This window comes from Pristiophorus japonicus, chromosome 8 (genome assembly GCF_044704955.1).
Source record: "Pristiophorus japonicus isolate sPriJap1 chromosome 8, sPriJap1.hap1, whole genome shotgun sequence".
NCBI classification, from domain to species: domain Eukaryota; kingdom Metazoa; phylum Chordata; class Chondrichthyes; family Pristiophoridae; genus Pristiophorus; species Pristiophorus japonicus.
In genome coordinates, this window is record NC_091984.1 from 49611672 (window position 1) to 49624931 (window position 13260).

The 13260-nt window shown below is 42.5% G+C and overlaps 1 protein-coding gene across 1 annotated transcript in view; it reads right to left on the minus strand.

Moving 5' to 3' along the window:
* Positions 1 to 13260, minus strand: part of elovl8b (ELOVL fatty acid elongase 8b) — a 70021-nt gene that overhangs the window by 34669 nt on the left and 22092 nt on the right. Inside the window, exons 2-4 of the mRNA XM_070886766.1 lie at positions 8657 to 8744; positions 4472 to 4659; positions 2003 to 2083 (exon numbers count right to left, since the gene is read on the minus strand). Coding sequence (XP_070742867.1) covers positions 2003 to 2083; positions 4472 to 4659; positions 8657 to 8714 — 327 coding nt within the window. The 5' untranslated portion in view covers positions 8715 to 8744. The remainder of the gene's footprint in view (positions 1 to 2002; positions 2084 to 4471; positions 4660 to 8656; positions 8745 to 13260) is intronic.

The following is a 13260-nucleotide window of genomic DNA, read 5'->3' on the forward strand; positions in this document are numbered from 1 at the left end:
CATTAGAACTTGCTTCCTTTTATGCTCTAATAAATGTACAGTATTTGTGATAGTATGTCTGAACACTATACATTCAAACTCGATTGGGAGAGTTGTGTACACTTATGACATGTTCTTACATACAATAGCCACACCCTTCGATGACAATGCAGACTTATTTGCTGTTGAAGTCCTAGGCAGTAATGTGCAAAAGAGCCACAAATAAGTTTTGGCTAAACAGTGACAGAAGCTGATATATAGTAATAATACACTATGCTTGTAATGGGAAATTGAAAATAGCAGGCATGCTGAATGGCTCACCCTAAAAGCTAACTCTTCATATGACAAGTCTATCTTTAATTTTCTGATAGTGCAGCCCATTCCTATTTAAATAGTCACATGTATCATTTTCTTTTCATAAATTTACATTCACAGTATTTCAGTAGAAATATTTATAATTTTTCCTTCCAGATCAACCTGTCACACAACACCCTTATAGTCATCCAAAAGAACAGTCAAGTAACATTCTCGAAGGCTTCTGCCAATGACATTCAGTAACCAGCTCTATAACTAAAAAGAGGCACACAAAAGCAATTTAGGTTGGCTTAGTCAATAGTTTTTCCTTGCTTCAGGGAGGTCGGGGTGGGGTGGTGGTGAAAAGAAACATTAAAAAGAATTTGTCTCACATTTATTGAGCATCTTTCCCTTTATGAAGTGGCTGAGAAGGAAGAGTCAAAATCTTCACCTGGGAGAAGCACGAGTTTGATGAACAATATGCAGTTGTCAATCACTTGCAATGCAACATTGCAATCCCATTCAGAGGATGCGTGAACACCCATCAGTAACAGCCGTGTTCACATTGTTTGTGGGTGGAAGAAAATAAAAAAATATTTAGAAATATGAACCATCAAGTACTTTTAAGCCAGGCTTTGCAAAACAGTGTCACATTTCTGGATTGTTTGACCATTTCTCCACAGAAAGGTTTTGGAAAATGTGTTATTTTTAATGCTGAGTTTCTATAAAGCTAATATGTATTCTCATGAGTTTTTTTTAAAAAAGGCATCTGAAGAAAGGAGGTTAATACGCTGAATTGGAAGTTGCTTCTCCCAGAGAGTAAAGAAACAATAAGCAATCTGTTAGTTTGTCTGGGCATTCAGAAAGACACCTCATACCATTGCGTTGGAAATCTCTGATGCATCAGCCCGTGAGTGGAAAAGTAGGAGATGGTCAGGCTTTTTGATACAGCGAGAGAGAAGTTAAAAAAACTAGACCAAAGTCAGTGAGGCAGCAAAGTGCTGCAAGAAGGTTTTTAAAAAGCTGTAAGGACTGTGGCTCTGTCCTGGGCTGTAGGAAAGAATGTTAGAGGGGTTATTCTGTTAATAAGTGTTATTTTTAATCCTGAGTTTCTATAAAAGGTGGAACCAGCATCGCAGGTTCTTTATTTGCCTAATTGCACAAACAAATAGCTTTTGAACTAAGTGACGGTGATCATACCTATTGCTCTGTACATTTTATCGTGTGAAATAAAAGCAACCGATGACTTGAACCAAACTTCACCTCATCTACTGTTAACTTGGTCAGCCTTCAGAGAGATCGGAGAAACATGCGTGCAGATGACTCAAGTATCTGGTTCAGACTGCAAGTTTATGGGAACAACTGACATCCTTTTCAGGGTTCAGTGGTATCTACAGAAGATGTGAATTCGTTACAGAATTTGCAAATGCGAACATTTTGTCGCTGTGACTTTAGATCTCACCCATTAGTCCCCTTCCAAACTTGGAAATGTTATGGCATTAACTCTGAATCAACAATTTAACAGTGCAGAGATCAAGTCACATCTGTATAGGAAAATGTTCTCACTTTTTTAATGAAATAACCCACGTTGTTATGCTATTGCTATAAGCAAAATGAGACATGCCCATTCGATAACTCTTCATAAAATCTAAACTTAAATGTTGGACACCTGATTTACTTAGATGTCACAATGACAGTTATGACTACCGTTTCCACCCATGCGTCTTACCCGTAGTCCAAGCTCACTGTTGCTATAATCCACGGGCTCGCAAAGATAGCTGTAGTTTGCACGAATTGACGTCACGAGAAACTAGAATCCAAAATTAAAACAAATGATTAATTTAAGATATATAAAAAGCATGATATCCTTGTGATGAGTAGTGAAATCAAACCAGATTTCACTACAGTTCAAATCGTCGAGTACAATACCACTTCAATTCGAATCAAATGATACCACCTTAGGAGGCCACCATCACTCACTTCCACTACCAATAAATAAAAAGCAGGAAAATCCACCTCTATTTCAGATACTTAATACTGATGGATTGAAGTGGCATTCATAGCCAATTGAGCTTTGTTCATAACTAAACTAATAAGAGTCTTGTTCTGTATACGTGGATTCAAAAGTCCAAAGGACATCGATCAGGAGATTGGCACTAAGCAGAAACTCCAAGGTCAAAGTTAAAAGACTGCACCAAATGCACCAGCTTCAATGGTGAACCACAGACAAACATTGAAGGGGTTTGCTCAGGTGATATCACGAACATATTTTCCAAATCACACAGCAAAAGTATGGAGAACCCCTCAACACAAGGTTAATTGTGGTTTGGGCGCAGTCAGCAATCTGGGTGTAAATTGTGCTGGCTTTCCGAATTGATTTTATGATTCATGTTTCCACTCAAACTCATTTGCACAATCACACATGTAAAATCTTTCGTGGACCAGCACAATTGGGTCAGTATTTTAATCAAGCAATTTTTAATCTTTGTTGCCTTTGCATCAAAAAATATTGCTTGACATATTTGAGGGGGGTAATCTGGTGCAGGTTTGATAATACAGCTGAAAAACAAGCATATCACAAAAACAAGCATTTTTAATACGAGTGTCTAGACCACTACCAGCGAGTAACTGGATTTTAAATAACAGAAAATGACAAAAAAAAACTAGAGAACACCATTTAAATTGATGCACAGTAATCAGCTTGTAAATTAATTTTTAAATGTTTAATAACTTTAAAAAAGTTGGCCTATTAATGCCTTTGCGTCCCCAAAAAGCTCAATTGTAAGAACCTCCTCAAAAGCCTGCAAACGGGCACTATTATTTCAATCCGAGGATGTGACCAATTTTGTTGGCGGGGTCAGCTTCCAGCGCAATGTTTTCTAAACTAACGTAAAAGATCACGGAAACCTGATTTGCGCTGGACGTAACTTGCACTTGAACTTCCGATTTTTTGCGCTGGTTTTGGCCAGACACCAGCGGAAACTCTACCCTCTTCTGTCTTTATGCTAATCCTAATAAAAGGATTATGGTTGTTTCGCTTCAACTGCCATTTACACCATACACATATCGGGGTCTAAATTGGCATGTTCGCACAAAGACAGTGGCATACACGAGAGTATTGTACTAAGATTGGGCAATAAGCTGTTATCAGATATTAAATCTGTAACATTATCCATCAAGACTACACACTGCGTTAAAACTAGACTGCTAGGAATTAGAGGTAAAAAGCACAATGAAGTATTTACCGACAGATCATCTTCATGGTCACTGTGGTGACTTGTAATCCACCATTTACAGCAACATTGTGGTCAGTGGAAACACTGGAGCATTGTAAGATACAGCAATCCCGCCACAGTATTCACTGCTTTCACCACTGGGGCACTTAAACCCTGAAATTGCACAATGACTCAGTGGGAGGAACATCTGGTGAAATGGTCCAAAAGACTGTAAATAGCGACTAAGCCCTTTATCTGGGAGTTCAGCTGGTCTTCCACCAGAATTGTTGAGAAACAGCAGTAAAAGTCCTTCAATCTCTTATTTTGATGGCCATTTCACCCCTCCTTTCCCCCCCCCCTCCCCACAAACCCCGCTGTTGTCTCCACTTGGCATTTGTAAATTAGTGGAGGAATTGGTTAATGTGGCAAGTGACTCAACTCCAGACTACCCAAAGCTTTTCCACCACCTACATGGCACAAATCAGGAGTGTGATGGAATATTTTCCATTTGATTGGATGAGTGCAGCTCCAAAAACATTCAAGAAACTTGACACTATTCAGGACAAAGCAGTCTGCTTCATCGGTACACCATCTATAAGATGCACTGCAGCAACACTACCTCAGAGCTAAGGGCAGCAGGCACATGGGAACACCGCCACCTCCAATTCCCACTCCATTCTGACTTGGGACATATAGTTGCCATTCCTTCATAGTCGCTGAGTCAAAATCCTGGAACTCCTTACCTAACAGCAATGTGGGAGTAATAGCACTGTGGGATGACCTTCACGACACAAACTGAACGTATATCCTATTGCTTCAGGTAGAATGAAACCGAAATCCCAAAGATTAAGGTCAGTGGACCAGCCTACTGCTTTATCCACACTGCATTTGTTTTTTCAAAAAGCAAGCAAGCATGTGATTCAAATAGTACCTGCAGCATAAGCAAAAGGCTTTCAATTACAATTAAAAAGAAACATATGTACCTCCCAGAAAATGTATGCTGAAATGACGACAAGGGCAAAATTGTAAACAATTAGTACATATTTCAGATTGAATGGTTCTCGGTTCAGCATGTACTTTGGTCCATATTTGCAGATTAGAAGGTAGATTATGAAGGTCACAATAACAGGAATGGGCGAGTAAACCAGGAACCAAGGGTCAGTCCTCTTGTCTGAAAATAATATTTTAAAAGAGACAATTAAAATAATAATTCAACTTACAAATACACAAGATTTTAAAACCTATTTTTTCCCCACATATAGCACACATACTTTTGCTTTGAAAAATGGACCTGAAATACAGTGTGCATTATCTGCCAAGTATTTATAAATACATGAAATAGAGCACTGATTAGCAATGATTAACTTCTATTACAGGTTGAGCATCCGAAATTTGGAATGTTCCATTATCAGGACCGATCCATGGCGGGGTCGTCCGTACTCCGGAAATTGTTCCGTAATCCAGACTTTCTTTTTAAAAACCAAATTAACCGCTGAAAAATAATAAACTTTAACGTAACTTTTTTTGCAGGTCTTCAATGCAAGTTTTTCCCGGCCACCGACCCATAGAAACATAGAAACATAGAAACATAGAAAATAGGTGCAGGAGTGGGCCATTCGGCCCTTCTAGCCTGCACCGCCATTCAATGAGTTCATGGCTGAACATGCAACTTCAGTACCCCATTCCTGCTTTCTCGCCATACCCCTTGATCCCCCTAGTAGTAAGGACTACATCCAACTCCTTTTTGAATATATTTAGTGAATTGGCCTCAACAACTTTCTGTGGTAGAGAATTCCACAGGTTCACCACTCTCTGGGTGAAGAAGTTTCTCCTCATCTCGGTCCTAAATGGCTTATCCCTTATCCTTAGACTGTGACCCCTGGTTCTGGACTTCCCCAACATTGGGAACATTCTTCCTGCATCTAACCTGTCTAAACCCATCAGAATTTTAAACGTTTCTATGAGGTCCCCTCTCATTCTTCTGAACTCCAGTGAATACAAGCCCAGTTGATCCAGTCTTTCTTGATATGTAAGTCCGGCCATCCCGGGAATCAGTCTGGTGAACCTTCGCTGCACTCCCTCAATAGCAAGAATGTCCTTCCTCAGGTTAGGAGACCAAAACTGTACACAATACTCCAGGTGTGGTCTCACCAAGGCCCTGTACAACTGTAGCAACACCTCCCTGCCCCTGTACTCAAATCCCCTCGCTATGAAGGCCAACATGCCATTTGCTTTCTTTACCGCCTGCTGTACCTGCATACCAACCTTCAATGACTGATGTACCATGACACCCAGGTCTCGTTGTACCTCCCCTTTTCCTAATCTGTCCATTCAGATAATAGTCTGTCTCTCTGTTTTTACCACCAAAGTGGATAACCTCACATTTATCCACATTATACTTCATCTGCCATGCATTTGCCCACTCACCTAACCAAGTCGCTCTGCAGCCTCATAGCATCCTCCTCGCAGCTCACACTGCCACCTAACTTAGTGTCATCCGCAAATTTGGAGATACTACATTTAATCCCCTCGTCTAAATCATTAATGTACAGTGTAAACAGCTGGGGCCCCAGCACAGAACCTTGCGGTACCCCACTAGTCACTGCCTGCCATTCTGAAAAGTACCCATTTACTCCTACTCTTTGCTTCATGTCTGACAACCAGTTCTCAATCCATGTCAGCACACTACCCCCAATCCCAGGTGCTTTAACTTTGCACATTAATCTCTTGTGTGGGACCTTGTCGAAAGCCTTCTGAAAGTCCAAATATACCACATCAACTGGTTCTCCCTTGTCCACTCTACTGGAAACATCCTCAAAAAATTCCAAAAGATTTGTCAAGCATGATTTCCCTTTCACAAATCCATGCTGACTTGGACCTATCATGTCACCTCTTTCCAAATGCGCTGCTATGACATCCTTAATAATTGATTCCATCATTTTACCCACTACCGATGTCAGGCTGACCGGTCTATAATTCCCTGTTTTCTCTCTCCCTCCTTTTTTAAAAAGTGGGGTTACATTGGCTACCCTCCACTCGATAGGAACTGATCCAGAGTCTATGGAATGTTGGAAAATGACTGTCAATGCATCCGCTATTTCCAAGGCCACCTCCTTAAGTACTCTGGGATGCAGTACAGCTAACATTGCCAAACCCAGAACCATCGCCCCCCCCCACCCGGCAGGCTGCCGCTCTCCCCCGCATCCCCCCTCCCCCACCACCCACCCCATCATCCTTCTTACCTCAGCCCCAGCTTTTCCGAATTCAGCACATCGGAAAGACTTTCCGAAATCTGAAATACCAGTAATCCGGAATGGCCTCGGTCACGAGGTTTCTGGATTTTGGACGCTCCACCTGTATAACCACATTTGCTGCTTCGTGAAGACACTCAAAATTATAATAAATGCTTGGCACCTTTAATATGGAACAGGTTCACGTGGAGCATTAAAGAATATTGCCATTAGGCACATGTACTCCTAGGGGAGCATCTTGGGTGTGGGCCAAAGCAAGATGGTTGACTGTTGTGACAGCACATGAGTAGCGGCCCAACCAGTAGGAAGAATATCTCTTTTGGACCAATGTAGCCACTGCACCACCACACCCCGCCCCTCCTCTCCTCCCCTCCCCTCCCTGTCCCCTGCCAATCCCCAATTACCCAAATCCAGGAAATGGCCAAAAAGCCAGGAATCTGGCATATACTGGGCTCAACCTAATATAGCAAAAATGCACAGAAGGCCTGCAGAAATTCATTGGCATATCATTGATGGCAAGGTAAGACTTTGAGCAATCTCTTTTGGCATACCACTGCAATGCAAAAATACTTATAAATGTCTAAAAGCCACAAAGACTGAAGGCCTTTGGATACTTCATAATGACAGAACTATAGAAGATTACCGACAGCTGCTTCATCAATGACCTTCTCTCCATCATAAGATCAGAAGTGGAGATGTTTGCAATATTCAGTTCCATTCACAACTTCTCAGATAATGAAGCAGTCCGTGCCCGCTGCAACAAGACCTGGACAACATTCAGGCTTGGGCTGATAAGTGGCAAATAATATTCGTGTCACATAGGTGCCAGGCAATTACCATCTCCAACGAGAGAAAGTCAAACCACCTACCCTTGACGTTTAGTGGCATTGCCATTGCCGAATCCCCCACCATCAACATCCCAAGAGTCACCATTGATCAGAAACTTAACTGGACCAGTCAGAAAAATAATGTGGCCACAAGAGCAGGTCAGAGGCTGGGTATTCTGTGGCAAGTGACTCACTTCCCGACTCCCCAAAGCCTTTCCAACATCTACAAGGCACAAATCAGGAGTGTGATGAAATACTCTCCACTTGCCTGGATGAGTGCAGCTCCAACAACATTCAAGAAGCTCGACACCATCCAGGAGAAAGCAGCCCGCTTGATTGGCACCCCATCGACCACCTTCAACATTCACTCCCTGCACCACTGGCGCACTGTGGCTGCAGTGTATACCATCTACAAGATGCACTGCAGCAACTCGCCAAGGTTTCTTCAACAGCACCTCCCAAACCCATGACCTCTGCCACCTAGAAGAACAAGGGCAGCAGGCACATGGAAACACCACCACCTCCACGTTCCCCTCCAAGTCACACACCATTCCAACTTGGAAATATATCACCGTTTCTTAATCTTCACGGTGTCAAAATCCTGGAACTCCCTACCCAACTGCACTGTGGGATTACCTTCACCACAGGAGCCACCACCATCTCAAGGGCAACTAGGGATGGGCAAAAAATGTTGGTGTTGCCAGCGACCCCTACTTTCCATGAATGAATTAAAAAAATATAGCAGGCATTCAGTGCATGACAATTGTTTTGCCAGATTAACGAAAACCAATTCCACTGCCCCACTCCCTCTCCCCACAGTGCTGTATTTTCCTCTGCTTCAAATATTTACCCATTTTCCTTGAAGAATGTCAATGATCGCTCTTCTCAACTATTCCCTGTGGCAAAGTAATCAATGCTCCAACAACTAAAAGACTAGAGCAATTACTGATGTCAAAGAAAACAGACAAATTGTGGAAAGTACAGCCCATTTTTATTCTCATACTTTTGTCCTGCAAACCACAACCTATAACTGTTATAAATGGTAATAAATTAGGTACCTGAGGGCACACTGGAATGCTGTGTTTCTTACCTCCATTTTCCACTGCCCAATCGTAAAAATCTCTAATCTTCTCCCAGGTAGAAGCCATGGAGTTCACAAAGCTCTTTGATCACAGGTCCTGAAAAAGATCAACACATTATAATTGTTACATGTTGGTCTGTTTTTCTGTTTAGTTTAGTAATAATTCTCTTCATGATAAACATCTATATAAAACAGAAATGATAAACAACTGGAACTGATTTTTTTTTGAGAAATCACCCTATTCCTCAAAATATTTGTGGACAAAAGGGTGGATGGGTGACTTCCTTCCAGACACTTGAAAACACGGCTTTGAAATTGGCTACTGGGTGCAAACCAATTAATAGTTGGTCTCTTTTCCCTCTCCATTTTCCTTTCTTGAAGAAACTGTTTAGCCTCTATTTGGCTGCTGTACATGGACCAAATAAATGAGGAAGTCAGCAAAGAGAGGAAAGCCTGTGCCTTCCACTCTGGTGAAGTGTGTTTAAGCTCCAATGCACTGTTCCAGTGTCCATCGACCACACCACCAGAGTTAAAACGTTTAGATATTACTGTGAAGCTCCAAGCTGCTAAAGATGACAATTAACACATCCACAGCATGTTTAAAGACTGAAGAATTTTTGTTGCATCTCGACTGACTTGTATTGCACGGTATAAAACTGGCCCAACCCGCTTTCCGCACAGGCCTGTTGCAATCTCTCACAACTGGGAATAGATGGAAACATTTTCCCATGATCCACTTCCACACTTATACCAATAGCCCATTCATAAACTGAATTATCATTTTCGTACCAACAGAAGAACCCAAACAAAGCCATCTTCCTCACTTCTTCCCCTTCTCCAAGTTTAGATATGCTTTAAATTAACTGCACAAACTTTCTAGATTAACTGTAATAGAAATCACTTAGTAGTGAAACATTCTGAAGAACACGTCCTTGCATCAAAGAAACACTTTTAGGATGATTTTTTTTAAAATGAGGAAAACCATTTGGAGTTGCATCAAATTCATCAGAGAAAATGCAGAGAAACTGAAACCCCGGTAGTAGTTGAACTAGAACTCCTTAAAATCCTGTAGTTTACATTTAACCTACAGAAACTTAAAATACAATAGTCCATTTTAAAGACATAGGACTGCAACACAGCAATACAAAACATTTTTGTTACATATAATGGTTAATTCAACCACAACAAAAGGTTGGTACAACAAAAGGGGGCCACAACGGTTAATTCCACGAACGAAGCTCCTTCAAGTACCAGGCTCGTAACAGCAGCGCAAACAATGGTACTTTTATTGAACTTATTAAGCAATTCTTTCAGGCTGGGCATGTCCTATGATCACAAAATCTGTAAAGCTTTGAGCTGTGCTGTATTCCTGACAATTGCAAATTGATGTTAACGCTCACTTCAAGAGAAGACTTACCAGGCCTGTGCAAACTAGTTTCAATCCCACTACTTAACTTATTTACAGATTAAATGTTTACATATTTACTTCAAACTGCTCTGACCAAAGATACAAGTGAATCAGGATCAATACAACAAGCAGAAGTTTATTAAACCATAAGTGTTTATTCGTATTCCCTATTGGTCAGATGGGCCGAAGGCATCCCTTCAGCCCACAAGGAACCTGTGGCACGCGGTGCAGGTAATGGCAGTGGCCTTCCTGTCCCCTCCAGCTCACCAAAAAGCAAGATGGAGCGGGGTGCGGCCAACAAAAGCGAACAGGGCCCCAGTGGCTCCCACCCTAACCCTCCACACCTTGGGTCCCTCACCACCTCTCCTGAAGGCGCTGCTCAGTGCCGAACTTACGGCTCACATCTCAACGTAGGCAACTAGGCCCATACAGTAGAGCCTGGCTTCCAGTCATCTCGGACCCCCTTGCCATTGGGCCAAGACCTCGCTCTAGTAAGCCCATGTGGTAGCCGGTGTGCAACGGCCACCCCACGTTCAAAGAACTCACGCACAGGCATCTTCCACCCTTCAGAGTAGAAATAGCAGGATACCAAAGATGAATACGTGGCTTGAGGATTGGTGCAAGAGGGAGGGATTCAAATTCCTGGGACATTGGAATCTGTTCTGGGGGAGGTGGGACCAAGCCGGACAAGCCGGACGGTCTGCACCTGGGCAGGTCTGGAACCAATGTCCAAGGGGGAGTGTTTGCTAATGCTGTTGGGGAGGGGTTAAACTAATATGGCAGGGGGATGGGAACCTATGCAGGGAGACAGAGGGAAATAAAATGGGGGCAGAAGCAAAAGATAGAAAGGAGAATAGTAAAAGTGAAGGGTAGAGAAATCCAAAGCAAAAATCAAAAAGGACCACATTACAGCAAAATTCTAAAGGGACAAAGAGTGTTAAAAAGACAAGCTTGAAGGCTCTGTGCCTCAATGCGAGGAGTATTCGTAATAAAGTGGATGAATTAATTGCGCAGGCAGCTATTAACGATTATGATATAATTGGGTTTACGGAGACATGGCGCCAGGGTGACCAAGGCTGGGAACTCAACATCCAGGGGTCTTCAACATTCAGGAAGGATAGACAGAAAGGAAAAGGAGGTGGGGTAGCATTGCTGGTTAAAGAGGAAATGAACGCAATAGTAAGGACATTAGTTTGGATAATGTGGAATCAGTATGGGTAGAGCTGCGGAATACCAAAGGGCAGAAAACGCTAGTGGGAGTTGTGTACAGACCACCAAACAGTAGTAGTGAGGTTAGGGATGGCATCAAACAAGAAATTAGGGATGCGTGCAAAAATGGTACAGCAGTTATCATGGGCAACTTTAATCTACATATAGATTGGGCTAACAAAATTGGTAGCAATGCAGTGGAGGAGGAGGAGGAGGATTTCCTGGAGTGTATTCGGGATGGCTTTCTAGACCAATATGTCGAGGAACCAACGAGAGAGCTGGCCATCCTAGACTGGGTGTTGTGTAATGAGAGGGGACGAATTAGCAATCTTGTTGTGCGGGGCCCCTTCGGGAAGTGTGACCATAATATGGTAGAAACTTTATTAAGATAGAGAGTGACACAGTTAATTCAGAGACTAGGGTCCTGAACTTAAGGAAAGGTAACTTCGATGGTATGAGACGTGAATTGGCTAGGATAGACTGGCAAATGACACTTAAAGGGTTGACAGTGGATAGGCAATGGCAGACATTTATAGATTACATGGATGAACTTCAACAATTGGACATCCCGGAAGTTAGCTCAACCGTGGCTAGGATAGATTGGCGAATGATACTTAGGGGGTTGACTGTGGATGGGCAATGGCAGACATTTAGAGACCGCATGGATGAAGTACAACAATTGTACATTCCTGTCTGGCGTAAAAATAAAAAGGGGAAGGTGGCTCAACCGTGGCTATCTAGGGAAATCAGGGATAGTATTAAAGCCAAGGAAGTGGCATACAAATTGGCCAGAAATAGCAGCGAACCTGGGGACTGGGAGAAATTTAGAACTCAGCAGAGGAGGACAAAGGGTTTGATTAGGACAGGGAAAATGGAGTACGAGAAGAAGCTTGCAGGGAACATTAAGGCGGATTGCAAAAGTTTCTATAGGTATGTAAAGAGAAAAAGGTTGGTGAAGACAAACGTAGGTCCCCTGCAGTCAGAATCAGGGGAAGTCATAACGGGGAACAAAGAAATGGCGGATCAATTGAACAAGTACTTTGGTTCGGTATTCACTAAGGAGGATACAAACAACCTTCCGGATATAAAAGGGGTCAGAGGGTCTAGTAAGGAAGAGGAACTGAGGGAAATCTTTATTAGTCGGGAAATTGTGTTGGGGAAATTGATGGGATTGAAGGCAGATAAATCCCCAGGGCCTGATGGCCTGCATCCTAGAGTACTTAAGGAGGTGGCCTTGGAAATAGCGGATGCATTGACAGTCATTTTCCAACATTCCATTGACTCTGGATCAGTTCCTATGGAGTGGAGGGTAGCCAATGTAACCCCACTTTTTAAAAAAGGAGGGAGAGAGAAAACAGGGAATTATAGACCGGTCAGCCTGACCTCAGTAGTGGGTAAAATGATGGAATCAATTATTAAGGATGTCATAGCAGTGCATCTGGAAAATGGTGACATGATAGGTCCAAGTCAGCATGGATTTGTGAAAGGGAAATCATGCTTGACAAATCTTCTGGAATTTTTTGAGGATGTTTCCAGTAAAGTGGACAAAGGAGAACCAGTTGATGTGATATATTTGGACTTTCAGAAGGCTTTCGACAAGGTCCCACACAAGAGATTAATGTGCAAAGTTAAAGCACATGGGATTGGGGGTAGTGTGCTGACGTGGATTGAGAACTGGTTGTCAGACAGGAAGCAAAGAGTAGGAGTAAACGGGTACTTTTCAGAATGGCAGGCAGTGACTAGTGGAGTGCCGCAAGGTTCTGTGCTGGGGCCCCAGCTGTTTACATTGTACATTAATGATTTAGACGAGGGGATTAAATGCAGTATCTCCAAATTTGCGGATGATACTAAGTTGGGTGGCAGTGTGAGCTGCGAGGAGGATGCTATTAGGCTGCAGAGTGACTTGGATAGGTTAGGTGAGTGGGCAAATGCATGGCAGATGAAGTATAATGTGGATAAATGTGAGGTTATCCACTTTGGTGGTAAAAACAGAGAG